We start from the raw sequence: 27,769 nt of genomic DNA, 5'->3' as shown, positions 1-27,769 counted from the left end.
TTACTATAATTATTTCTGGTTTTTAAAAATGTCTTTGTAAACAAAGGAACTTTTTATGCCTTTTGCTAATGAGTCTCTATTTGAAACCAATTATGAACCTTCCATTAATAGTGAAATGCCAGAGACCTTCCCATTGGAGGAGAACTACCAGGATGCCCACTGTTACTTAGTATAGTGTAGTATGGACAAAAGGATCAAAGAAGAGCTTTAGCTATTTGAAGGGAGAAGACAAATTATTATTCACAGGATAAGACTACCTACCTATAAATAGCCTATAAAAATCAACTGAAGCCCTAGCCGGTTTGGCTCAGTGGATAGAGCGTCAGCCTGCAGACTGAAAGGTCCCAGGTTCAATTCTGGTCAGGGCACATGCCTGGGTTGCGGGCTCAATCCCCAATAGGGGACATGCAGGAGGCAGCCGATCAATGATCCTCATCATTGATGTTTCTATCTATTTTTCCCTCTCCCTTTCTCTCTGAAATCAATAAAAAAATATATTTTTTAAAAGAGTCTTAGAATGTTAAAAAAAAAATAAAAGAATCAACCAAAAAGTTATTAGAGCTAAAGGGAACATTCAAGTTTCTAAGAAAAAATAAATATGCAGAAATCCTCATACTTCTTTCCTGTATGTCGGCAACAATCAGTTATATCTATATAAACTCATATATGAAGAAGATGGTTTTCCTAGCAGCAAAATATAAAATTTCTATGAATAATTTTTAGCAAAGGATGTTTAAGAGCTATATGAAAATACTAAGTTTCTTAATTTGAAAACCCATTGTAAAATGTCAAGTCTTCTATATTCATAAATTTAATGCAAGTCCAATGAAAATTCCAATGATACTCTGGGGAGGAACTACTCAGAATAACTTTAAATTTAGGCTTATCTGGAAAAATAAATGGCTAAGACTAGGTAAGCAAAAGAATAATAAATGAACAGGAATTTATTCTGGTCGACATTAAAATGCCACAAATCTAACTGGTGTGGGTTATGAGTGATTTCACTTTATTCTTTGTGCTTTTCTGATTTTCCAAAATTACAATATGTTGATTTCATCTTAAAAATAAAAAAAGTTATATATAGTTTATATATAATATATACATATATATTTTAAGTCTTAATATAACTCATATCTGATTTTTTTTAACTGGTATTACCTTTTTTTAAAATATATTTTATTGATTTTTTACAGAGAGGAAGGGAGAGAAATAGAGAGTTAGAAACATTGATGAGAGAGAAACATCGATCAGCTGCCTCCTGCACACCTCCTACTGGGGATGTGCCCGCAACGAAGGTACATGCCCTTGACCAGAATCGAACCTGGGACCCTTCAGTCCGCAGGCTGATGCTCTATCCGCTGAGCCAAACCAGTTAGGGCTTTAAAATTTTTAAATTTATTGATTTTAGAGAGGAAGGGGGAAGACCGAGAGCGAGAAACATCCATTTGCTGTTCCACTTATTTATGCATTCATTGATTGATATATGTGCACTGACTGGAAATTGAACCTGCAACCTTAGTGTGTCAGGGTGATGTTGTAACCAACTGAACTACCCGCCCAGGGCTATCCTTAAAATGCTTAAAGTTTTTTTATACTTTATGTGGAAATAAATTATGTAGAGTAATTTTCATTAGCATTATTGCAGTAACATTCATAATTTTATAAGCTTGTATAGGTTTCTTGAGTTAGTTTGACTGCACCTTTTGAAAAGCTACTTTCATTTCCTATAACATTTATTGCTCTGCATATTAAGCAGTGGGCTTAAACAGGCTAATTATAAGACTTGGAATCCTCAGATATCTGACCGCTAATTTAGGCCAGACTTGAATTTATAAAACGGCTGGATAATCTGATGTTTGCCTGTTGTAGTCTTTATTGCATAGGAAAACTTTTGATTTTTCTAATCAGAGTAAAGAGAAGGTTTTTTTCCTTTTACAGGGAAAATTATAATTGAATTTTAGAGGATTTTATTAGGTCACAGTGATGGTGTATGCACACAGAAGATTTAGATTTATAGGGTTTCTTAACCTCTCTCTGGAGGAATTTTAGACCTTGATATTAGCATATGGTTGGATCTGCCCCTGATGGTGTGGGCTTGGTCCTTTTACACTTACATTTCAATTTGGGGTTCTTCCCTTATTTTGATAACTTTAACTTTCATAGGAAAATCAGTTGCCTCTACGCCTTATGCTGAGGTCAGAGTGCTCTCGCGCAGGAAGCATGTGTGCACAATACTGCGGCATGGTCAGCACCACCCGGTAGGCTCTCTCCAAGAGAGTTCAGTAAAGCCGCTCCACAGCCTGGTAGGAGGGCAGCCCCCTGTAGTGTCCCACCAGGTAAACAAATATCGTTCCTCAGTACAGTGGCTGCTGGCCATCTACCTACTGATGTTAGACATGGGTGGTTTAATCTTGTCAGTGAAGTGCTGTTCCAGGGCATGTCTTTGCCTTTTCAAAATTACTTTGTTTCTCTGCATTCCATCATCTAGTGTATACTAATAAAAGGGTAATATGCTAATTAGACTGGACATCTTCCGGACGACCTTCCAGACATCCTTCCAGACAAAGCCATGGTGGTGGGGCCGTGGCAGAGGTGGTTAGGGGTGATCAGGCCAGCAAGGGAAAGCAGTTAGGGGGATCAGGCCGGCAGGCCGGTGAACAGTTAGGAGCCAGCAGTCCCAGATTGCAAGAGGGATGTCCAACTGCCGGTTTAGGCCTGATCCCTGCAGGCCAGGTCGAGGGACCCCACCTGCCGGAGAGACCCTGCTCACTCCACAGATGCTACCCCAGGTGTGTCCGGCCTGTCTCGCCCAGTCCTACCCGCCGGCCACCTTCTAAATAATTACCTTTCAATGTGCACGAATCCATGTACCAGGCTACTCTAGTTAGTTATATTCAGTTGAGATTCACTGGGCCACTGGGAAATTTATGTTGACACATATATACTGTGACATTTGGCTTTTCTCTTAAGAGTACATGTACTTTGTAAAAAACTTGAGATCTCCATTCTCTCCCACCAATCACAAAAATTCAAGAGTCTGAGAGAGCTAGAATCGGTAAATGTTTCTCAACTTACGAGAGGTGCAAAGAAATTACATAATTGGTTGTCAAGCATGTCAGTATCTTCTCCAAAGTTGTAATATCAACTATTCCTAAGTGATAGAGAGAAAATTATTAAAGATTCTGTTTACATATGCTACGCAGAAATAGTTTGAAATGAACGTTAACTTGAAAGCTCTGGTTTGACAGGGAGTTGAATATTTCAACCTCACAAATACCATTAGTGACCTGAATATGTGTACAGGTTTAATTAAAGTGACAGGGAGATTTAAAATAAAAATGTTCATCCTCAGCTCCATCTTGCACTTATAATCTAATTTTTGATTCAAAAATTTAGGAATGACTGAGATAGGTAAAATGTTGCAGACTGGCAAATTGACTATTTTAAATCATTTTTTTCTTCCTTTTAACAGTCCTCCAGCCTGCTCCACATCACGTGATAACTAATCTCCCTGAAGGGGTTCGGCTTCCAACAACTCGACCCACTAGGCCACCTCCTCCTCTCATCCCGTCATCCAAAAGCACAGTGGCTTCAGAAAAACCATCTTTTATAATGGGAGGCTCCATCTCACAGGTAAAATGGCTTCTCTTCCAAGTAGCTTTTCTGGTGAATATGGCTTTGGTGAAAATTTTCCCTCCTCATACTGATCTGTCAAAATCCTAATAAGTAAAAATCTTTGTTTATATATGACCAGAAAATGCAGCCATCACTGTACTCCATGCCACGCCCAGGAAGTTTGTGTGAGTTACATGCCCAGATCGTGGGACTGTGGCACACTGTCTGGTTTAACTTACAAAAGGCATGTGTGCTCTGAAGCCTAGTGTAATGGAAGTGGAAACGGAGTATTTTCAAGTAACTAGAATATCGGTTGACTAACTATGGTAAAGGCTCTACATGTTAAATCTTAGATGTTTGGCAAGCCTTAGTTTATTCTGACTTTGGCCAATATATATCTTTTTTTTTTTAAACATGGTCTGATCTTAATGGCTCACTCAGTTTTTACTGTCATGCACAGCCAGTGACAGTAAGATGTTACTTTTGAAGATTCTGTTTATGTATACTAAGGTTATAGAATATTTTTGTCACTTCAGAATATTTTCTCTTGCCCTTTTCTAAGCAATCTCCTTTTCCAATGCCTGAAGCAACCACTGTTCTGCTTTCTATTGTCGTAGATTAGTTTTGCGTTTTCCAGAACTTCATATAAATGGAATTACACAGTATGTACTGTGTCTGTCTTTAACTTAGCATAGTGGTTTTAGGAATTTATCCAGGTTCTTGTGTAATCAGTAGTTGCTTCCTCTGTATTGCTGAATACTCCATTGTATGAGCATACCAGTTTGTTAGCCATTTCCTTGTTGATGGAAACCTGCACTGCTCTAGTTTTGGCTACTATGAATACAAGAGATAGGAACATTTTTTTCTGGGCTTTTTGTAGGCATATGTTTTCATTTCTTTTGTATAATTCTGACAGTGGAATTGCTGGGTATATGTAATCTAGTGGGTGTGTAATGTTTTTGTGGTTTTATTTTGCATTCTCTGGCAACAAATGAGGTTGAGCACTTTTTGATGTACTTATTGGCTATTTGCACATCTGATTGTGATGTGACTGTTTAAATCTTAACAAATTTTATTGGGTCTTTTTGTTACTTGGTTATAGAAGTTCTTTACATATTATGGACCTAAGTTCTCTGTTAGCTAGGTTGCCTTTTTTGATGTTTTGTTGATTTCCTTTGTTCTGTAAAAGCTTTTTAGTTTGATGTAGTCCCAGTTGTTTATTTTTGCTTTTGTTGCCCTTGCCTGAGGAGACATATCCAAAAATATATTGCTAAGAATAATATAAAAGAATTTTCTGCCTATGTTTTCTTCTAGGAGTTTTATGGTTTCAGTCTTATATTTAAGTCTTTAACCAGTTAACTGCCACACATCTAAAACAGAAACCATCCCCATTTCTTCTATATGTGCTGGAATATTTACGAATTTAAGTTACCATAATTTTCTTTACAAACTCAGAGATGTCACTAACAAGTCTGATTTCAAATTGGATGACCAGAGTTGATATGTGAGGTTTGCGTCTATAGACACTTATGGCACAAAAGGGCTAATTTGTTTTGAGTTTATTTTTGTATGTGATGTGAGAAAGTAGCTTCTTTTTTTTTTTCTTTGCAAGTATATGTTCAGTTTACAAAGAAACTCTTTTCCCCATTGTATATTCCTGCCTTCTTTATCACAGCTTAATTGACCATGTAAGCATAAATGAATTTACCATACGAGTGTAGATTAATGAATATTTTAAAATTTGACCATTTTATTAATTTTGTATTAGTTAACATTTAATTAATTGACCTTATAAACATAGATTACTTGGCCATATAAGGATTTTCTTGCTTTATAAGTATCTCTTTTAAAATTTGGCATTGGGGTATAAATTTTTGTAAACAGAAATGTGAATATTAACTTTGTAGTTGACCTTGCGAAAGACACTGTTATTTTGGACTTTTAAAATTATTTTTAGGGAACACCTGGCACTTATTTGACTTCTCATAATCAGGCTTCCTACCCTCAAGAGACCACGAAGCCCTCAGTGGGCTCTATCTCTCTTGGACTACCACGGCAACAGGAATCTGCCAAAGCAGGTCAGTGAGTAACTGTGCATCATGTTTCTGCCTTTAGAGCATCATAGTCAGTAACTCAGCACTTGATCTCTACATTTTTCTTTTGCTTTGGTCCATAGCTACTGTGCCCTATATCAAGCAGGAAGAATTTTCTCCCCGAAGCCAAAACTCACAACCTGAGGGTTTATTGGTCAGGGCACAACATGAAGGAGTGGTCAGAGGTAAAAATATGCTGTTCGGCAGAAATATTAAACTTTTGTCCCCAATTAGTTTATTAAAGTAAGTAATTGATATGTTTTAATGGTGGGTTTTTAAGTTAGAGCCTTTAAATTCTAAATTTTTCTTTCCATATAAAAATGACTTAAAAACTTTGAAATTCCATATTTCAGCAGTCCTTTGTAACTAGTGCAGTATTACTTTAAAAGTACATTTCAAGAAAACAAAAATTTTTGTGTGTGTGTTGCTGTTTCCTTCTCTTATCGCTCTCCCCAGTATGGGCTGATTTTTGTTTGTTTGTTTGTTTTCTTTGCTATAGAGACTATAATTTGCTAATGACTTTGTTGTTATTCAGGTACCACAGGAGCCACTCAAGAAGGAAGTATAACCCGGGGTACTCCAACAAGCAAAATTTCCGTGGAAAGCATCCCATCACTACGGGGCTCTATCACTCAGGTTAGTTACGATTATTCCTGAAATACTGATAACACTGGAGGAAAAGTCTAAAGAGCTTTGGTTGTCCAGCTATATAGTTTTGTGATTAAGTTGTTCATTGTTCTGGGTATTGGGACTGGGTTTCAGTGATGATAAATCCCAGATCCATAAACTGTCTGCATAAAGACATTAATGTGATTATTTTGACTACAAGCTGTATTAGTTATACTATGGTTCATTTGAAAGGTCTCTAATCTTACTATGTAAGCTGCCTTGCTAGAATCTAATGCTAAACTAGGAAATATGGGTGGCATTGACAAAAGCACCCAAAATCAAGTATCTTATTCCAATTTTAGGCTAAATAAATTACCAATTTTGAGTAATAAAAGGCATTTTCCTCAGTTAAGTGTTAATTTTAGTTTGAAATGTTAAACAGTCCTTAGCCTCTTTATTAATATGAATCTGGGAATGGAAAATTCTATGCTGGGAAATTACTATAACAGAGTTCTGTATTTTGCACATTGTACCTATCACAGGTTTTCTGTTCTATTCCTCTTCCTTGTCCTTTGTTCCTGTTTCCTAGGACAGTGGTTGTTAGCGTGTAGTCCCTAGATCAGCAGCGTCAGTGTCTCCGGAGAAATTGTTGGACATATAAATGAGGCCCCCCCCCACCCCTCGCAGATGTACTGAAATCTCACCCATGGGGAGGAGACCCAGCAAACTGGGTTTTCAGCCCTCCAGAGATTCTGCTGCATGCCTGTTTGAGACCCATGCTCTAGGACTTTGCTGACCAAGTATGGTTTGTGCCCCAGAGCATCAGCATCACCTGGGAGCTTGTTAAATTGTGCAGAAGTTTCAGTCCCCACTTTAGACCTGTTGAATCAGATACTCCATTTAATAAGATCTCCCAGTGATTCCTCCTTAAGACATGGTTTATAGCAGTGATCGCCAACCAGTGGTCTGCAGACCACTGGTGGTCCGTGAGGTCCGAAAGGTTGGCAACCGCTGGTTTATAGGAGATAGCATATAGTAATCTAGAAAGTTACATACTATTCAGATCTCCCCTTCCACATTTGACCAAAGTATATGTTCCCCTGAAATTAGTTTGTAGAATAAGCAAATACTTTAATATAAACAGAAGAAAAGTAAATGGACTATGCATATTTTTTCTTCTTCTTCATTTCACTCTAGTATCCAAACTATGGGTAGAAAGGTAGAATGAACTATATCAAATGAGGCTAGGCTTTATCTGTTTATTTTTAAATCAGTCTGACATGGGCACTTTCAAAGTAGGTATGAACCTTCCAGATGTTTGCTACAGAGCTCACTTAATGGCTAAATGAGGAAATGTATTGGTCTCATTATTCTTCCTGCTGAAAGCATGTCATTTCAAATTGTCCTGTCTAGAATTTTGAGAACTCAAAATGTGTGAGTGGGTTAGGCCTGGCCCTTCCACTTCCATTTCAACCCAAGCAGTTCACGTGTGCAAAGTACTTTACATATTAGATTTCATGAATGATTTTCCTAGAAGGAAGGGTTTATTGTTTAAAGGAAAGGTAAAAAGAACCATGGTCATAGGCAACCCAGAAGAGGACTAATGATAGTGAAAATTCAGATGATATGACCTAAACTGAATCCATATCACTAAATGGAGACATCTGAGTTTTTTTTCCTTTTCTCTTACTGATGACTAGGGGTCTAACCCAGCAGACAGTTTGGGAATTGAAAGTTCTTTATTCTTCTTACCACATAATGAGAGAAAGTCGTGGTATTCTAAAAGTTACACCCTAATTTATTATCTTATTTTTATTAGAAATTTGAAAAAGCTTTATTACATTTGCATGATTTTAGGCCTTAACACAATTTTTTTTCTTTCTCCACTTAAGTGCCTTTATAAGGGTTTAAGTTCACACTGGGGAAGAAAGCTGATTCAATTCATATTTATCAGCATTTTAAGAGTTTTTTGTGTGTCAGTGTTCAAGGATAAAGATATATAGTATTTTCTTATGTTTATAAAAACTTAATGTCTGATTTGCTCTCATGTGCTCCTTTTTTCTTTGGAAATATGGGTTGGTTTGACTCTCAGTGTGGTAGATTAAATTTTAGGTATCTTGCATTTCCACTAAACTTGAGTGACTTTTCTTGTACTTGTGTTTGATTTGATGGCAGGGTACCCCGGCTCTGTCCCAGGCTGGCATACCAACTGAGGCTTTGGTGAAGGGGCCAATTTCTAGAATTACTGAAGAGAGCAGTCCTGAAAAAGGCAGAGAGGAAGCTGCATCCAAAGGCCATGTTATTTATGAAGGCAAAAGTGGACACATCTTATCTTATGATAGTAAGTATTATGTCTATACAAGGAAGCCAATACTACAACATGTGACTAAAAACATGGCCTCTGATGCCCCACATACTTGCTTTAGGGAAGTCCCTGAGTCTAAGTTTCTTCTGTGTAAAAGGGGTTGATAATAGTACCTTCTCATGAAATGCTTGTGAAAAATTAACTGAGACATTCAATGAAAAGTGATAAACAGTGCAACCTTACAGTAATTGTCATGTAAATGGTAGGTAACATCAACTCTAATTTGTTGATTTAGCCTAGGAAAAGAATCTTTGTTATCTTTAATAGAATCACAGTTATTTTAAAGAGATTCCTATTTTATGAGTTAAGCATTAGGGAGTAAATGATAGTCTGATAATCCTGGAAAGAATATTGAATTTAAATTCTCCTTAAATATAACTATTTAATGTCTATAAGAAAATAATTCTTTAGATGTACTCTTAAGTTATATTTTCCCAGTGGTATGATTTTATAAGAATGACTCAGTTATGGTATAAAAACCAAGTGATGAGCTGAATTTGAGTTCTCATTTGCAGTTGTTTTTGTGATCTGAGTGGTAACTAGTCATGATTTATTTTTCTCTTCAAATATAAAGAAAACAAGTATGTGAGCACACAGTGCCTGACACAAAGTATATGGTAACTTTCTTATTTCCTTCCTCCTTTGTTGCATTAACATTCTGACATATATTGGTTTACATTTTGTTTCTGGTCTAAGACAGAAATCTGGACATGATCTTTGACTTCTCTGTTTGAAGCTTTCCACATCCAATCAACCAGTCACGATGTTGTTTCTCTTCTCTTCCCTAAAGTCTCTGGACTCGTCCATTTCATGTTATTCCCCACTGTTACCATCATCTGTCATCTGAAGGGCTCAGTAGCTGCCTAACTGATCTCCCTGCCTTCAGTTTTAACCCATAGTCAGAACTGTACATCATGTCACTTCCTGCTGGACTCTCCATGGCCTTTAAGGTCATTTTAAACTCCTTACCTTGGCTTAATCTCCCTTCCATGATCTGCTTCCAGCTTATCTCTTCAGATTGCCCCCTTCTCACTTTTTCCCTTAGCCCCTTTGCAGTTACTCCCCCTGCACTCTTCCTCCCAGCTTCACTCTACACATGGGCCATTAACTGAGTTTAAGTCTCTCCCTCCTCCCACCTTTTTTTTTTTTAAGAGAAAGAGAGGAAGGGAGTGGAAAGAGAGAGACATTGATTTGTTGTTCTACTTATTTATGCATTCATTGCTTGCTTCTTGTATGTGCCCTGATTGGAAATTGAACCCGCAACCTTGGTGTACCTGGATGATGCTCTAACCAACTGAGCTACCCAAGCCAGGACCAAGTTTAAGTTCTTTTAATGTATTGTACTCTATCTTGCCTTTGGGTTTTTGTGTTCACTGTTCCCTTGACCTGTACCACCTCTTTTGTTGTTAATCCTCACCCAAGGATATTTTTCCCAATGATTTTATTTTATTAGAGAGAGAGTGGAAGGAAGGGAGTGGGGAGAGAGAGAGAGAGAGAGAGAGAGAGAGAGAGGAGAGAAACATCTATGTGAGAGAGACACATTGATTGGTTGCCTCCTGCATGCGCCCCAACTGGGCTTGGGATTGAACCTGCAACCCAGGTATGTTCCCTTGACTGGGAATGAAACCCGAGATCCTCTGTGTGCAGAGTGACACTCCAACCATTGAGCCACACCAGCCAGGGCTCTCCCTTTACTTTTGACTTAAGCAACTTTTGTCATTCAGTTCTCAGCTTAAATATTACTTCTAGGCAGTCTTACCTGTACCTTTAAGTGTTAGGTTTCCCTTCCAGCATTCCCATAGCACATTATACTTTTCTTTTTATAGTACTTAATATACTCTCTAGTAATTACCTAGTAATTTATCTGTATCTGCTACTATTGGGTAAGTTTCATGAGCAAAGGGACTTAATTTGTTAACCTTATTTGTAAGCCTGAACTCAATAAACATATTTGAATGAACAAAAACATTTTTATAAGTATCATTTGCACAGATGTATATTGTTGGTTAAGACTAATTTTTATATTATTATTTTTATAAGATAGGCTATGAAATTATAGTAACTTTCTTACTGTACAATAGACCTTGAACTCTGTCTGAGCAATTCTTGTTCCTATATTTTGCAGATATTAAGAATGCCCGAGAAGGGACAAGGAGTCCAAGAACAGCTCATGAAATCAGTTTAAAAAGAAGCTATGAATCAGTGGAAGGAAACATAAAGCAGGGGTTGTCAATGAGGGAGTCTCCCGTGTCGGCACCATTAGAGGGTAAAAATCTTGTTTCCAGAACAGCATTTAGATACATTTAGTTTGGTCTGGTAAATGTGCATTGTTGGGTTAGGTTGTATATTATTAATATGTATACTGTATAAAATAGACCCTGAATTAATATGAAATTAACTCTATTCATATTGACATATAAATCAGGTGCTACATGACAGTGAAGGGAAGTAAAAGTTAAACATAATTGGTCACATTGTAGGTAACTATTAAAATTCTCATATAATTTGTAGATTTTTTTTGTTTGTTTGAGATAAATGAGTTTGAAAATGTAAAATTCGTTAGGAGAACTTTGTGTTGTGAGGCAGGCAAAGTGGTGCAATGAATAGAGCAAAGACATGTATTTGAATCCAAGCTTCCCCTTTCTTGGTGAATTTCTCTGAACCTCTTTCCTCTTCTGTCAGTTAGGAGATTGTACCTACCATTGTTAGAGACAGGCGTCCATCCTGTGCTGTTCCTATGATATGCCTTCAGTAAATAATAGTATGGTTTTTATTTTTTTTTTAATATATTTTTTATTGATTTCAGAGAGGAAGGGAGAGAGAGAGAGAGAAACATCAATGATGGGAGAGAATCATTGATCGGCTGCCTCCTGCATGGTCCACACTGGGGATCTAGCCCGCAACCCGGGGATGTGCCCTGACCAGGAATCAAACTGTGACCTCCTGATTCATAGGTTGATGCTTAACCACTGAGCCACCATGGCCGGGCTGGTTTTTTTCTTAATGACTCACTTTCTTGAACTCTTAACCTGCCTCAACTGTTTAATTTTAATCTGGATGAAATACTAAAATCAGGGTAAGGACCCCTCAACTTATAAGCAATACAAGGTGGGACAAAAGTTGTATGTGAAATAGAGTTTATTCTTGTATTATTTAGTAATTATTGCATTATTTTCCATATGAACAACTGTAAACCTGCTTTTGCCCCACCCTGTACACACATATAACATGAAGCTTATTAAAGGCTTATTTATAACTCTTTAATTTTGATTTGCATGTTTCATTTAATGTTTTATATACTTACGAGTTATCTATTTTCAATGTTTTCTTTTTTTCACAGATGTATTTCAGAGTTAACAATGATTTTCAGTCCCTTTGTATTTTCTCTCACCTTGATAAAGAAGCAATGGGATTTTAGATTTAGCTTTGAAAGTGTCTTTCTGTCCTTTTTGACCTCTAATAGATGCCTTTGTGCCCATTTTCTATTTAGGAAACGATTTAAAAAGGAATAGGGGTACTTCCAACTTTTATTCCATGACATGCTTCTGAATAGCTCACAGATTTAAAATATCCCCTTTTTTTTTTCAATACAGTTGATATTCAATGTCATATTAGTTTCAAGTGTGCAGCATAATGCTTAGACATTTATATAATCTACAAAGTTATCCCCCAGATAAGTCTAGTGCCCACCTGGCACCATACATAGTTTTCAGTGATATTCCTTTCCCTATAGAGCTTTTATCAAAAACATATACTCTAAGGACAGTGTAAGTACATGTGGATTGACGTACACATTGTGTTTAATACTTGAATTGCTTTCTTGTTTTGAAGGACTGATATGCCGAGCGTTGCCCAGGGGGAGTCCTCATTCTGACCTCAAAGAAAGGACTGTGCTCTCTGGTTCCATAATGCAGGGTAAACATTTCGCTTGTTTGTTGTGACTCCCTCACTGCATACTAGTTTGACATTAATTTGCAGTACATGAAACATGTTTTTCACGATATTTTCCCCTTTGAAATATTAGATATTTAATCTTTATTACAAATCTTCTCTTTCTTCTTTTTGAAGATGATAATTGCCTAATTTTTTAATGTAGAGATATCTTTGTTATGTAATAACCATTCTGGTCTGTATTATAATGATGTATGAAATTTTGAACAACCCTAAAAAATGACTGATGAATATTTATTTAAAGATCTGTCATAAACAGGAAATTGATTGGAAACTGCAAGATGACAAGGCATTAAGTTTTTTTAGTTGTGGTAAAATTGCAACAAAATTTACCATTTGAACAATTAATTGTACAGTTAGTGGCATTTTTATGCAACCATGGGCATTGTTTTAGTAAGTATGTTTCTTGAATTCTTATTTGAAGGCACACCAAGAACAACAACTGAAAGCTTTGAAGATGGCCTTAAGTATCCCAAACAGATTAAAAGGGAGAGTCCTCCCATACGAGCATTTGAAGGTGCCATTACCAAAGGAAAACCATATGATGGCATTACCACCATCAAAGAAATGGGGCGTTCCATTCACGAGATTCCGCGACAAGATATTTTAACTCAGGAAAGCCGAAAAACTCCAGACGTGGTCCAAAGCACAAGGCCAATAATTGAGGGTTCCATCTCCCAGGTAACTGGATTGTGGTTCTTTTTGCCAGTCATTCCACTTTAGACTGTAATATTTATGAAGCATTTTAAAAAGTTCAACTTAATAATTATAAGTAGTTTTTTTGAGATCAGGTCTCTTGGAAGTAAGCATGAGAGTTTTATGTATGCTTTAACATTAGTTTTTACTGTGTTCATAGTGTGCTGTGTATAATGTGGGAAAGTATGTACCTCAGGATCCATGGGCTTATAATTGAGATATGCACACAGACAATAAAGATTACTACATCCTAAACACGAATTTGAAAGAATATGTACACCCCTGTCTATATTCATTGAACTATTATATACAATAGCCAAGATGAGGCAACCTAAGTGCCCTTCAATAGATGGTGGCTCAGTTACTTGGAACATCCCGTATTCCAAAAGATTGCTGGTTTAATTCCCAGTCAGGGCACATACCTAGGTTTTGGTATGTTTTTCTTTCGCATTAATCTTTCTCTTTCTCTTTCTCTTCCTTCCTCTCTCTCTAAAAATCAATAAAAACATATCCTTGAATGAGAATTAAAAAGAAAAGTCATATATACAATGGAATATTACTCAGCCTTTAAAAAAATGAAATCTTATCATTTGCAACAGCATGGATGAATCTAGAGGGTATTATGCTAAGTGAAATAAATCATACCAATACTATATGATTTTACTTATGTGTGGGATCTAAAAAATAAAATAAAGGAACAAACAAAACAGAATAAACTTACAGATACAGAGAAGAAACTGAGGTTACTAGCTGGGGAGGGGAGATGGGGGACTGGGTGAAAAGTGAAGGGATGAAGAAGTACAAATTGGTAGTTACAGAATAGTCACAGGGATGTAAAGCATATGGATTATAGTCATCAATATTATAATAATTATGTATGGTGCCAGGTGGGTACTTGAAATATCAGGGGACCACTTTGTAAAGCATGTGGCTGTCTAATCACTATGCTGTACACCTGAAACTAATACAAAATAATATTGAATGTAAACTGCAGTTGAAAAGAAAAAAGACTACTATAGCAAACTATAATTTCCATGAGCCAAACAGAGACCTTAGATGGGAAAATATTCAGGTGCTTTGGGCTACCTGTAATGTTCGTTTCTTTCCTTTTAGGGCACACCAATAAAGTTTGACAACAACTCAGGTCAATCTGCCATCAAACACAATGTCAAATCCTTAATCACAGTACCTAGCAAACTAGCTCGTGGAATGCCTCCACTGGAAATTGTGCCAGAGAACATAAAAGTGATAGAACGGGGAAAATACGAGGATGTGAAAGCGGGCGAGCAATTGCGTTCCCGGCATACATCTGTGGTAAGCTCTGGCACCTCAGTTCTTAGGTCAACACTTCATGAAGCTCCCAAAGCACAGATGAGTCCAGGGATTTACGACGACTCCAGTGCACGGCGGACACCTGTGAGCTATCAAAGCACCATGTCCAGAGGCTCACCCATGATGAATAGGACTTCTGATGGTATGCTCTTCTTGTGTCCTTGTCTCATCATTTTTATTGAGCTTTTTCACATCTGGCTAGTAGTAAATGTCAAATTGTTAGCTTTACGTTGTCACAGGATCTTTAGGTTGTGCTTGATGCTAGGGCTATAGAGGGCTACCAGATTAAAATAGACATAATTGTAGGTAAGATATCCAATATTTTAATCAAGTGCGGAGTGTGATGGAGTCCAAAAATGCTCTAGAATAGAATAGTCTTAGGAGTGTCCTCTCCAGCCCCTCCAGCTAATCCTAGTTTTTCTGGAAATTAGTTTTGACAGTTGTTTCCTCAGCAGCAATCAGTATGGTAGTTGAAAGTTTAGGCCGTGAAGCAAGACTGTTCAGGCTTGAACTAAGATTGTTCGTACTGCATGAACTTGGACAACTTACTTGCTTTTTCTGTGCCTGTGTTTCCTCATCCATACAATGGTAACTAGTATTAAGACCTGCCTCACTGGATTGTTGTGTAGATAAAATTAGGTTGTATGTTTAAAGAACTTTAAAAGAATAGTGCTGGGCATGTTGAAGGACTCAGTAAATGTGAACTATTGTTCTTGTTACTAGAGGGTACATCAGTAAGGTAAGAGAGACATTGATTTTTGTCAGGTGGTCCTTCAAACTAACTGACGCCTTCTTAAAAGTGTTTCCACTTATCATTTTAAATTGTATTGAAGTGCATATTAATTGAGGGCTCATGTGCAAGGTCCTGGGCTGGACACTGTGTGAGTTGTGAAGAAGTGTGATTTAGTCGTTGGGAGAGGTGTGGTGGTAGCATGGAGGGAGGAGAGAGGGAAGTGCCTGCTTGAGTAGGTTGGTGAATCCAAAACCTTTCGGCTATAGTTTTGAAGAATTGCCTTGAGGAGGGAAAATGCACTTTATATTTGAGCAAGTTGAGGCTTGGAAGAGAATGTAATGAATCAGAGTATGTTTCTTGGTTGTGACCAGATTTGTTTGATCATGGTCAAGTTGATATTATCAAAGTATTAATAATTAGATGGTGGTGCTGGTTGCATAACATTGTAAGTATATTAATGCCACTGAATTGTCCCCTTTAAAATGGCTAAAATGATAGAATTTATTTTCTGTGTGTTTATTTTGGGTGTTCTGAGAACCAGTTTCCAACATGGTGTGTGTGTGTGGAGGGGTCTCCACACCAACAAGCAATTCTCAGATATCAGCACGGTATCCAAGAATTCAACTCAATTCCAACACTGTCTCCCCAGAGAGAGCATCAGATTCCACAGGTTAAGGTTCAGCCTACAAGACCCCCTCCCTCCTTCCTCCTTTCCCACCCACTTCTGCTTCTGATCATCTGGCTGCAGATTGGAGGTTCCGAGGACACCCTCCAACGCAGGATGCCAATCGCTGGTCCAGATTTTTACCTGTACTTTTGACTGACTGGCAATAAATCAGAGGTTCCCACAGCCCCCTCCTTGGGTTCAGTTAATTTCTGAAACAACTCACAGAAGTCAGAGAAACATTTTAGGTACCAGATGACCAAATGGAAGAGATGCATAGGCAAGGTATGTGGTAAGGGGTGTGGAGCTCCCATGCCTCTCCCAGCACCTCCATTGCCCAACAACCTGGAAGCTTTCTGAAGGCTGTCCTTTTGCTTTTTCATGAATGTTTTATTCTATAGGCACGATTGATTAAATCACTGGTCATTGACAACTGGATTCATCCTCCAGCCTCCCTGGAGGTCGGAGTAGGGCTGAAAGTTCCAACCCTCCAGTCATGTGATTGGTTCTCCTGCCAGCCATCCCCCCTCTCCTGGGTGCTTTGAAGTCACCACCTCATAACAACAAAAGACACCTTTGTCCCTCTAACACTTAGGAAATTCGAAGGGCTTGGGGAGCTATGAGTTAGGAACTATGTATAAAGACCACATATATTTCTTATAAATCTCCTATCACAGTGTTTTGCTATGTTATTAAAACAGTTGAGGGTGATGGCCAGTAAGTGTTTGCATATAATAAGCATTGAATAACATTTATACAAGAAGAGGCTGGAGTACAGGGGTGATGGAGGTTGGTATGGTAATGAGAAAGTCTTTTGAAAGTACAGAGCAAGGAAAAATAGTACAGTGGTTCCCCCTTATCTGCAAGGAATATGTTCCAAAACCCCCAGTGGATGCCCGAAACCAAAGCTGGTACCTCTATACTGCATATAGAGGTTTTCCCTGGACATACCTTTTTACTTAAAGGAAGTACTTTAATGGCTACTCTTTGGTAGATCTGAATTGCCAGCATCACTCCTGTGCGTTGGGACCATTATTAAGTAAAACAAGGGTGGCTTGAACACAAGCAGTGCAGTCCTTGGACAGATACCCTAGAGGACTACTAAGTGACTAATGGGCAGGTAGTGTTCTTATAGTGCAGTACTGCATGGAGGAGGAGCCAGAGGGCATGAGATTTCAACCACATTACATAGAACGCGACACAATTTACAACTTATGAATTGTTTATTTCTGTAATTTTCCATCTAATATTGTGGACCACGGGTAAATGAAACCTCAGAATATAAAAGACAAAGGAGGAATGGAGACTACTGTATAACTAAGCGCCTGATGGGCAGCAAGGAGTCTGGGTGATAGAGAGGAAGTTGTGAATTGATACGTGTGAGATCAAAAGAATTCAGAATGTTAAAGTCATACAGAAAACAAAATTATTTATAATGGGATTTAAAGAAGAGTACTGAACGTCATTTTAATCTTAACATTCAGTCTTAAAACACTAGTGCTGTGATCCAAAAGGTAGTGATCTGCAAACCTCAAAATCTTCTGCTAGTTCTTCACATTTGCATATTTTGCAAGATTGAATGTTGCATGTTTAGTGGACGGAAGATCAAAATGTTATATGACTCTAGTCTGTATTTGATTGGTTGAGACAGGGTTAAATATCATACTCAGCAAGTTTTCTTAAGAATTTGTGGTGTTGACTCTTTTTTCCAGTTACGCTTCCTTCTAGCAAATCTGTCAATCATGAAAGAAAATCGACACTGACCCCTACCCAGAGGGAAAGCATGCCAGCGAAGTCTCCAGTACCCGGGGTGGACCCTGTAGTGAGCCACAGTCCTTTTGATCCCCATCATCGAGGCAGCACCACAGGAGAGGTGTACAGGAGCCATCTTCCCACACACCTGGATCCAGCCATGCCGTTTCACAGGGCTCTGGATCCTGGTAAGCACAGTGGTAGTGTTAATTTATGGAAAGAAATAATATACCTGTGTGACTTTAAAATTTCTGTTTATTAAAGTACAGTATGCAGACAGTTGCACATATCATGAGTTTACAGTCCAGTGAATTTTCACAAACTGTACCACCCCATGTTACCAGCATCTAAGTTAGGAAACAAGATATTACAGTACCCCTTAAAGAACTAAAAGTAATATGTATATCAAAAGCCCTTTTATCTGATGGCATTTGTTTAAGCTGATTGAAAAAGTGGCTTAATGTATATGAAGAATTATTTTTAAATGGCACAGGCATAGCCGAAACATTTTAATTTACAACATAGGCATTCATTTACCAGCGTTCTAATCTGAGGCCAGGTTCACTAATGAAACCTTACCATTGTCTTTCTTATGTAAACACTTACATTTCCAGGTTTGGTTTTTCAAATGAAGTTAGAATTTAGTCATTCAAATCAATCTAAATACAGAACCCTTCTAGATTTTTTTCCCCCTTGTCTTTTAAAATTGTCTAGTCCATACTTGATTCACCTTCTGTATTGAGTCTTTCCAAAATAGTCAGTTTCCAGGGAAACCACTCTTCATTTTTCTCTCATTTATAGATTATTTCATTAAGTTACATAATTACACAGCAAGTATAGCTAGAAGGAACTTTATGAATATAAATTTGGTAGGTGCAGAAGTGTCTAGGTTTTCTAGAGCAATCTGCACTGGACACGGTGATGCTGCGCCAGGAGCAGGGCAGCTGCTCTGCACAGGGAAGGAGTCCCATGGGCACAGTCAGCAGGTTGTTGGCAGGTTGGTGGAGACTCTCAGCTGGGCCCTCTGTCCTGACCCACCTGCTGTGTGGGCTCCACCCTTGTCCTCCCAGGTCCCACTCCCTCCTCCTCTTGCCTGCTCAGACTCAACTCAAATGTTTTTTCTGCTCATACCTCTTCTTGCTTGTTACATCATTCAAGTTGAAATTGGGACACAGAACATTTGTGTTTTAGCTTGGTCTTTAGGGAAGCAATCTTCGTTACCCATGTGCCAAGCTTTCTAAGAGTATGTGTGGAAAATATTTTATCTGAAAGCTGTATTACTGCCATCAAATTGTTAACTGAGAACATTTCAGAGGAGTCCACTCCTAGGCCCTTAGGGACTGTCCAGAACTGAGACAGAAGTTCCCATGGAGTCCGTGGACAGACTTACCTGGCTATGGAGTTCTAGATGAATGGGAAGCAAACATTCCAGAAAACCTGTCATATGTTCTAGGTAGAATATATATATATATATATATATATATATATATATATATATATACACACACACACACACACACACACACACACACATATAGAATAGTTTACTCAAGCATTCAGAAAAAGTGGAATGTTTATACTTTTATTTAGTGTTTATCACAGTCCTTTATTTTATGGCACTTTGATTTGCTTGTCATTTTTTAGTTTTTGCTGGATTACGAATGTGTTGAGGATAGAGGTGTTACCTTTTTCTTTTTACCATACCTACCCCTTCCTAATATCTTGTGTCATTCTCGAGCCTAGGGTTGTCAAACTATGGCCTGGGGGCAAAATTCTGATCCTGCCTCTTTGTATAAATAAAGCTTTGTTAGCACATAGCCACATGCATTTGTTTCTGTCTGTGGCTCCAATGGCAGAGACCATAAGATTTTTGACATCTGGCCCTTTATAGGAAAAGTTTGCTAATCTCTCCTCTAAACACATGGACTAATTAAATGGTAATGGACTAATCATTTTCACCCCCAAAGAAATAAAGTTACTGTTTGTCACAAAGTGTTTTCACACGTTTTTCCATTTGGTCATATTGGACAATCAGTACTTTAAAAATAATTTTATTTTCAAACAGCTCTTAGAAACTTCAGGTGAAATTATAATAAAGGTACATAGCAAAGATTGAGACTATGAAACTACTTGAGAATTTTTTTAGCGTCTTTTCTACTGGTAAAAGTTTAATACTGTATTTTGTCTAGTTCCTCTTTCCCCTTTTCCATTCCATCTGACATTAGAATGTGTATATTAAATATTGCTGAGATATATATTAAGGTCTAAAATGAATCCATCTTCCTCTCTTCAGCACCGTCCCACGCTAAATAAAAGATGCATGTGTGCATTAGCCCGATAGACTGTTGTTCCCTTGCTCTTTTTTGTGAATGATGTTTAGCAAAGGAATTTTGCCTAGACTAAAAGACATGCCTTTCTCTCGTTCTCTCAATCAGCTGCTGCTGCTTACCTGTTTCAGAGACAGCTTTCACCAACTCCAGGTTACCCAAGTCAATATCAGCTTTATGCAATGGAGAACACGAGACAGACCATCCTCAATGATTACATTACCTCACAGCAGATGCAAGTGAACTTGCGCCCAGATGTGGCCAGAGGACTCTCCCCACGAGAGCAGCAGCTGGGTCTCCCGTACCCAGCAACAAGGGGTCTGTGTCTTCGCAGTTCAGATTTCGTAGAACTTACTGTGTACCCAGGGTGTCCTAGGTACTCAATAAATAATTTGTTGAATGAACTATGCAAAAAAAAGAAAAGAAGGCATTACTTTTTTCTATAGCCTTTAGCCCTTGAAGGCAAAGTAATGTATTGAGACAGGGCATTTTGGTAAACACTGAAATAAGTAAACCAAGTCATTGTGCTAGATGTTGAAGTCATTGTTTTACCGGTTTTCTGTCTCGTAAGTCCATGTGGGGCGGAGTATTTCATATCCTTCTCTAGATTTAAAGAAAGCCTTACAAAATGATTAAGTTCTTAAACATCTTTATTTGTAATGAACACAGTGTATCATTGGGTTATAGAGATAAACAACAACAAAGCCATGTGTAGTTCTGTATCTCTAGGATAATACTTAATTTAATATAATTTTATTGTATTTGTCTTTTGAGCAGGAATCATTGATCTGACCAATATGCCTCCAGCAATTTTAGTGCCTCACCCAGGGGGAACAGGTACTCCTCCCATGGACAGAATCACTTACATTCCTGGGACGCAGATTACGTTCCCTCCCCGGCCATACAACTCTGCTTCTCTGTCTCCAGGTGAGAGTCCACGCACTCACATGCCTCTCTTACATGAGCAGTGCGCTCCAGGATTGACAGTATAGCCTTTGGAGATATTTGGGACACTTTTCCCCCATATGGTCTGTGTTTTCCATTTAATATTTAGTAATAGTTGCTATCGCTAGTGCCTGTCACTAGGTACTCTAGAAATATCCTAAAGTAACTTGTGTTAGGCTCCATTTATCATCTAAGAATAATAAAATGAACTTTCTACATTTTAAATATGAAACATTTTTTTAAAAAATTCAGTTACTTAAGAATTTTGAAATTGAATTGTGCCTGATAGGTTAATATTTTTGTCTTTAAGTTACAGATTTATGTGTTTTACAGGACACTCAACACACCTTGCAGCCGCTGCAAGTGCTGAAAGAGAACGTGAAAGGGAGCGGGAGAAGGAGCGGGAACGGATCGCTGCAGCTTCCTCAGACCTCTACCTTCGGCCCGGTGAGTGGGGTGGCTCTGTCATTCTGTGGACGCTCCTTTGTAATCTGCGACGTAGCGGGATGCCAAGGTTCTGACAAACAAGAATTTCAAGAGAGAAAGTAATTCCATGCCTTACAGGAAGTACACAGGTTAAAAATGCTAGAAAAGTTGAAATGGTGCCGAGATAAACTTTAAACGGGAAAATGAAGTTTTCATGATGAAGGTGTTTTGTTTTGGCCCGTGGTGGCTACACTTGGCCCTGAAGATACTGGCGGGGGAGCTCCTTGGAGCTGGAAGCAGCCCAAGTGAAAGGCTCATAGATAGGAAGACATGTGTAGGAAGCCAAGTACAAGTGATATGTGACTTCAGCAGGAACTATACTTTAAAAGTATCTGTGGTCCCACTGATGAATAACATGCAGATTAACACAATAAAATACCATTTTTGTTCTTCATATTTCATAGGTCGATAATGTCCGGTGTTGTAGTGTCTGAAGAAGCACTGGTTCTCATACATTATCAGTGGCAGTGCAGATGGGGAGAGCCTTTTCAGAGATATAAAAATTTAAATAGCAATTCCACTCCTGGGAATGTAACCTATAGAAACAATCACATGAGCTGATGTATGGTCAGAAGGGGGAAAATTGCTGAAAAGGCTACCCTAGGTGCTACCTGCAATGAGAACAGGTGTATACTGAGACTGCTGGCTCTTCTGAGGACAAAGAATAAGAAAGTCAGAGTGAGGGCTCAGAACAGGAGGTGGAAGAAAAGAAAGTGAGTAGAGCAGGAATGTGAGGGCTTCTGAGTAAAATAGTTTTGACCAGTCAGGGGCTAAGGTAAAGTGAACAAAAAAGTCTCAAAATATTGAAGAAGTGTAGTTTGTGGAGCTGCGCTTTTGGGAAGGTCAGGGTAAATGATTTTGTGTCAAAAGAAGGCTTGCTGCCTGTCCGGTGGTTCACTTTGTTGGAACATCGCCCCATACGTGAACAGGTTGTGGGTTTAATCCCCAGTCGGGGCCTGTATGAGAAGGCAACTGATCAGTGTTTCTCACATCAATGTCTCTTTCTCTCTTTCTCCCTCTCTCTCTTAAAAAAAGCAGTAAAAACTTATCCTCAGGTGAGGATTAAAAAAGAAAAAGAGGGTTTGCTGAGAGAAACGGGTACTTATGGAGGGGCAGGAGGAACTGGGTGAATGAAACAGCCTGAAACCCGGAGGGCAGCAGTTTACTTTCATGATGATCCTTAGAAAGTGGCACCGAATTCGATTTTGGAAATGATAAACACACGAGAATTGGAGGAAGAAGCTGAAAAACGAATCTATCTGATTTGTATTAGTACTGCATTATCAGTGTTATTTTTGTTTCTCTGGAATCAAGATAGAACTTGTCAGAAATGGCAGTGACAGTAAATGATAGCTGGTGCTTTTGTTTCCTGTTGCTGGTGTGGTTTTCTTGCATCTTTATTAAGAAACTCTTACAGAACATATTTCTACAGAGGCCAGAAGGTGGGATATCAATTTCCTATCTGATGTTCCTTTTACCTATTTAGGAATATTATGAAATTAACAATCCCTAAATGTTGCTGTCTCTAGCTTCTTCCTTACGACTTGCCTTTTTTTTTTCCTGCCCCCTGAAGGCTCAGAGCAGCCTGGCCGACCCGGCAGTCACGGATATGTTCGCTCCCCGTCCCCTTCGGTAAGAGCTCAGGAGACCATATTGCAGCAAAGACCCAGTGTTTTCCAGGGAACCAATGGAACCAGTGTAATTACAACTTTGGATCCAAGTGCTCAGCTACGAATCATGTAAGTCTGTTGTATACATTTCGACAAAAAAGCAACACACAAAACACCACTTTCTTGCATTCACACTTTTTAGTTTGTGGTTGCAGTCATTTTAGTACTGATTTACTACCCACTAAACATTGGTTGTTGTTGCAGTTTGTCCTTCCATCTCCCCACTGCACCCCCCAGTGCAGAGCCTCCCCTTCACAGCTGTGTTTGGTTTATTTACAGGCCACTGCCTGCGGGGGGCCCTTCGCTAAGCCAAGGCCTGCCCGCCTCCCGCTACAACACTGCTGCAGATGCCCTGGCTGCTCTTGTGGATGCTGCAGCTTCTGCCCCCCAGATGGATGTTTCCAAAACAAAAGAGAGTAAGCATGAAGCTGCCAGGTTAGAAGAAAATTTGAGAAGCAGGTCAGCAGCAGTTAGTGAGCAGCAGCAGCTAGAGCAGAAAACCCTGGAGGTGGAGAAGAGACCTGTTCAGTGTCTGTACACTTCTTCAGCCTTTCCAAGTGGCAAGCCCCAGCCTCATTCTTCAGTAGTTTATTCTGAGGCTGGGAAAGATAAAGGGCCTCCTCCAAAATCCAGATATGAGGAAGAGCTAAGGACCCGAGGGAAGACTACCATTACTGCAGCTAACTTCATAGACGTGATCATCACCCGGCAAATTGCCTCGGACAAGGATGCGAGGGAACGTGGCTCTCAAAGCTCAGACTCTTCTAGTAGCTGTATGTATCTCCATCTGAGTTTTGCAATGTGATATCTCAGTAAAGATTACTTTATTCCTTAGGCAACGCAGAACAATGTGGCATAAAGAAAATCCTAATCTTGATAGAAAATGTAATAGAAAGGTTTTGTGGGCTAGTAGTGCAACAATGTCTCTCTGCTGTTTTTATGGTTACTTAATGTCAGCATTTCTTATGGATACCTTTCAAGTTATCTTGCATGAGAAAATTATGCTCTTCATTAAGGTTGGAAAGTAGATAGACCGAGGGCAGAGCTTATTGACATTTCAGCCATCTGAAAGGTGATAGATGTATCATTAAGCTCTGTGCTACTGAGGCCTAATTCCTCAGTCAGTGTTTCTGGGATATGGCTCAGTATTTAGGCTGATATCCCAAAGCCTCTTAAAAGGGAGGCCACCTTATTGTTGGTCTTAGGTAGGTTGCAAGTTGGATTTTGATGAAGTCTGGTCACTTTGATGTCTACCTTGTAGGTTTGTAAGAATTCACAGATCTACAGTAAAATGCTGGAAAAGTTACTGTAAATTTATTTTTAACTATTGCCTAAATTCTTTATAAAATTCCTGAAGGAACAAACAAGTATTTACACCAGTGGTTCTCAACCGTTCTAATGCCGCGACCCTTTAATACAGTTCCTCATGTTGTGGTGACCCCCAACCATAAAATTGTTTTTGTTGCTACTTCATAACTGTAATTTTGCTACTGTTATGAATCGTAATGTAAATATCTGTGTTTTCCGATGGTTGCAACCCACAGGTTGAGAACCGCTAGCAGGGTCGCCTAAGACCATCGGAAAACAGATATTTACATTACGACTCATAACAGTAGCAAAATTACAGTTATGAAGTAGCAACGAAAATGATTTTATGGTTGGGGGTCACCACAACATGAGAAACTGTATTAAAGGGTCGCGGCATTAGAAAGGTTGAGAACCACTGATTTACACAAACATCTGCTAATATTTGAAGTAATTTAACCATATATAGCCATCTCTCTGTTGTTTTCATTCATGAAATTGAGTAGATTTGGAGGTAATGGGAAAAATAGGATTTCTGGTGCATCAGTATGCAACGTGCAATTATTTTTACCTCCGTGCCTGATTTTGATTTGTTTGGGTAAATATCTCCTCCATTCCTGCAGTTTTTGGAGAGATGGGGGCAGTTTGGTGTAGACAAAAGACTTCCTTTGGCCTGGGATTATGGAAATCCACACAGCAGTGTTGTACATGCTGAGGAAGCTCTGCAGTCCCATGAACAGGCCCTTTGGAGGGACGTCCCCACACACGTGGTGACCACCCTGTGGCTTTTTGAATGCCGTCTCACACAGTTCTCTGTTCACGGGGAACTTCTTTTCAGTTTACATCACAAACCAAACCTCACTCCGGAGTTTGACTTTCAAAAGGTCTGCAAATAGAAAGTCTGGCTTCTTTTCTGAGTGTTCGTGCTTCTGAGTGTGGTGTTTTTGTTTTTTTCTGATTAGGTAAATTACTTCCATGAAGCCCACTATCTATTGTTATTCAGTGTGGCTTTCAGTTTTTCTGTCAGAGCCTCCCCTCTTCAGGTGAAGCACAGAGCCTTCACCCCACCCTTCAGGCTTTTAGAGCAAAGTGGACACAGTTGCATTAGATTTCTGTTGACGAGCTGATGTGGTAAGCAGAGTTAGGATGTGGGCTCATAAACCGTGTGATATGTACCAGTGCATATAAAAGTCGCAAAGTAGTATAACTTATTTTTAGTATAGTGGTTTATTTTTGTTTCCCAAAGATAATTTTCATCCCAATTACCAGTTACTAGCACTTAGGTAACTGTGACGCCCATGGCCTGGAGGGAAGGGTAGGAGGAAAGGGCTGTGCAGATGAGTACTGGAGGAGCAGGTGCTGGCCTGGTAGTAACGTTCATTCCCATCTGTGTCCAGTGTCCAGGGCCCATTGACTGATCACATTTGCTGATCATTCCAGGGTCATACATCCTTTGGGCCTCTGACAGTTTTCTCAGGTTCCTTGGTACAGTATGCAGATGCAAAGAGCACTCAGAAGTCAGAAGGTTCCCGAGTAGGAAGTCACATCTGCCCCTCCCCCATTCTCAGCTCTGAGGCCATGGCAGGACTCGACAAGCTGCCTGGGCCCTACTGCAGAGATGAGGAGCCACATCGCAGGGCCTTTCTCCGGTGCGGACATTCTCCTCTCTGCCAAGGGAGTGATTTGCTTCCCTTCAGACGTCCCCTACCATTTCCGTTCATCTTCACAACATGACCTGGTGCAAAAAAATTGTTTGGAGTAATTTTTGTCAACAATACTACAGAGATTTGAGAAATTAAGTATATCATGTTACTTAATCTGTAGCTTTAAAGTCATCATGGTAATGAAGCAGCTTTGTAGCCTCTTAAGTTTTTCTACGAGCTGAGCTAACTGTCCCACAGAATTGAAGTTATTGGAAACAGTGGACTGTTGAGATCTTCTCTCTCATTTGTTAAATTTGTTCTAATGAGTATTTGTTTCCTAGTGATTTTTCTTTTCCAGCTCCTAGGAGAAAGTCACAAATCTGTTCTTTATTCTGCCTCACCTAAAGGTCTTAGAGCCCAAAACCCCTACCAAGATTAGGAACACCGAGGAAGCAATTATGGTCCATTGAGCTCATTATTTTTTATCATTAATCTGGGTGAACATTTCTGAGAATGAAAAATGAAAATATGCAAATAGATTTGAAGAACTTGGACTTCTGAAACTTTTCATAGGGTTAGTTTTAAAATAAGATTCTTTTTTCTCTCTAAAGTATCTTCTCACCGTTATGAAACACCTGGCGATGCTATTGAGGTGATAAGCCCTGCCAGCTCCCCCGCACCACCTCCGGAGAAACCACAGGCCTATCCGCCAGAGGTTGTGAAGGCAAATCAAGCAGAAAGTATGTCTTTTTTAGCCACCAGTTCATATGTTTTCATATTTGCATTTATCATTTGCTTCTAGTTATCTGTCTAGAGCATGGTAAGAAATAATTTGTTTTATTGGTTTTGTTTTAGAGTCATCTACATTAATGAAAAACTATTTTAAGCTATTATTTGATAATTCATTTGCTTATTATATTTTAGCTAGGGGCCCGGTGCACGAAATTCGTGCACTGGGGGAGGGGGTCCCTCAGCCCAGCCTGTCCCCTCACATACTGGGAGCCCTCAGGGGATGTCCTACTGATGGCTTAGGCCCACCCCCTTGTTGGGGAGCAGGTCAACAGCAGTTAGTGAGCAGCAGCAGCTAGAGCAGAAAACCCCGGAGGTGGAGAAGAGACCTGTTCAGTGTCTGTACACTTCTTCAGCCTTTCCAAGTGGCAGGCCCCAGCCTCATTCTTCAGTAGTTTATTCTGAGGCTGGGAAAGATAAAGGGCCTCCTCCAAAATCCAGATATGAGGAAGAGCTATGGACCCGAGGGAAGACTACCATTACTGCAGCTAACTTCATAGACGTGATCATCACCTGGCAAATTGTATGTGGGTCCTGGGCACTTGTCCCTCAGCCTGTGAAGTGGGGCAAGGCCTGCTCCCAGTTGGGAGCAGGCCTAAGCCGCAGTCTGGCCTCCCTTTGCTGGAGGCGACCAGGCTGATCAGGGGAAGGCGCCAGCCCCATCACCCCGCTGCTGCAGCCACTGCCAGTCACCGCAGCCACCAATGTATTTTCATCAACACGGACTCCAGTTCCCCTTCACCATGAAAAAATGACAACTTTCTTTAGGCATTTTCAAGGTGTGTCTTTCATAG

General features: G+C 39.3%; 1 protein-coding gene across 1 annotated transcript in view; it reads left to right on the top strand.

Annotated features, from left to right (window-relative positions):
* NCOR1 (nuclear receptor corepressor 1) overlaps positions 1–27,769 on the top strand; it is a 207,516-nt gene that overhangs the window by 159,583 nt on the left and 20,164 nt on the right. The window contains exons 24-39 of the mRNA XM_054709719.1: positions 3,473–3,633; positions 5,573–5,693; positions 5,792–5,893; positions 6,244–6,344; positions 8,493–8,658; positions 10,808–10,948; positions 12,514–12,597; positions 13,058–13,314; positions 14,443–14,803; positions 17,771–17,998; positions 20,246–20,455; positions 20,915–21,064; positions 21,416–21,529; positions 23,142–23,307; positions 23,518–24,011; positions 26,798–26,926. Coding sequence (XP_054565694.1) covers positions 3,473–3,633; positions 5,573–5,693; positions 5,792–5,893; positions 6,244–6,344; positions 8,493–8,658; positions 10,808–10,948; positions 12,514–12,597; positions 13,058–13,314; positions 14,443–14,803; positions 17,771–17,998; positions 20,246–20,455; positions 20,915–21,064; positions 21,416–21,529; positions 23,142–23,307; positions 23,518–24,011; positions 26,798–26,926 — 2,985 coding nt within the window. The remainder of the gene's footprint in view (positions 1–3,472; positions 3,634–5,572; positions 5,694–5,791; positions 5,894–6,243; positions 6,345–8,492; positions 8,659–10,807; positions 10,949–12,513; positions 12,598–13,057; positions 13,315–14,442; positions 14,804–17,770; positions 17,999–20,245; positions 20,456–20,914; positions 21,065–21,415; positions 21,530–23,141; positions 23,308–23,517; positions 24,012–26,797; positions 26,927–27,769) is intronic.

Source organism: Eptesicus fuscus, chromosome 20 (assembly GCF_027574615.1).
Source record: "Eptesicus fuscus isolate TK198812 chromosome 20, DD_ASM_mEF_20220401, whole genome shotgun sequence".
NCBI lineage: Eukaryota > Metazoa > Chordata > Mammalia > Chiroptera > Vespertilionidae > Eptesicus > Eptesicus fuscus.
The sequence above is the reverse complement of the archived record's forward strand: the minus strand, read 5'-3'. Positions and strand labels throughout refer to the sequence as shown.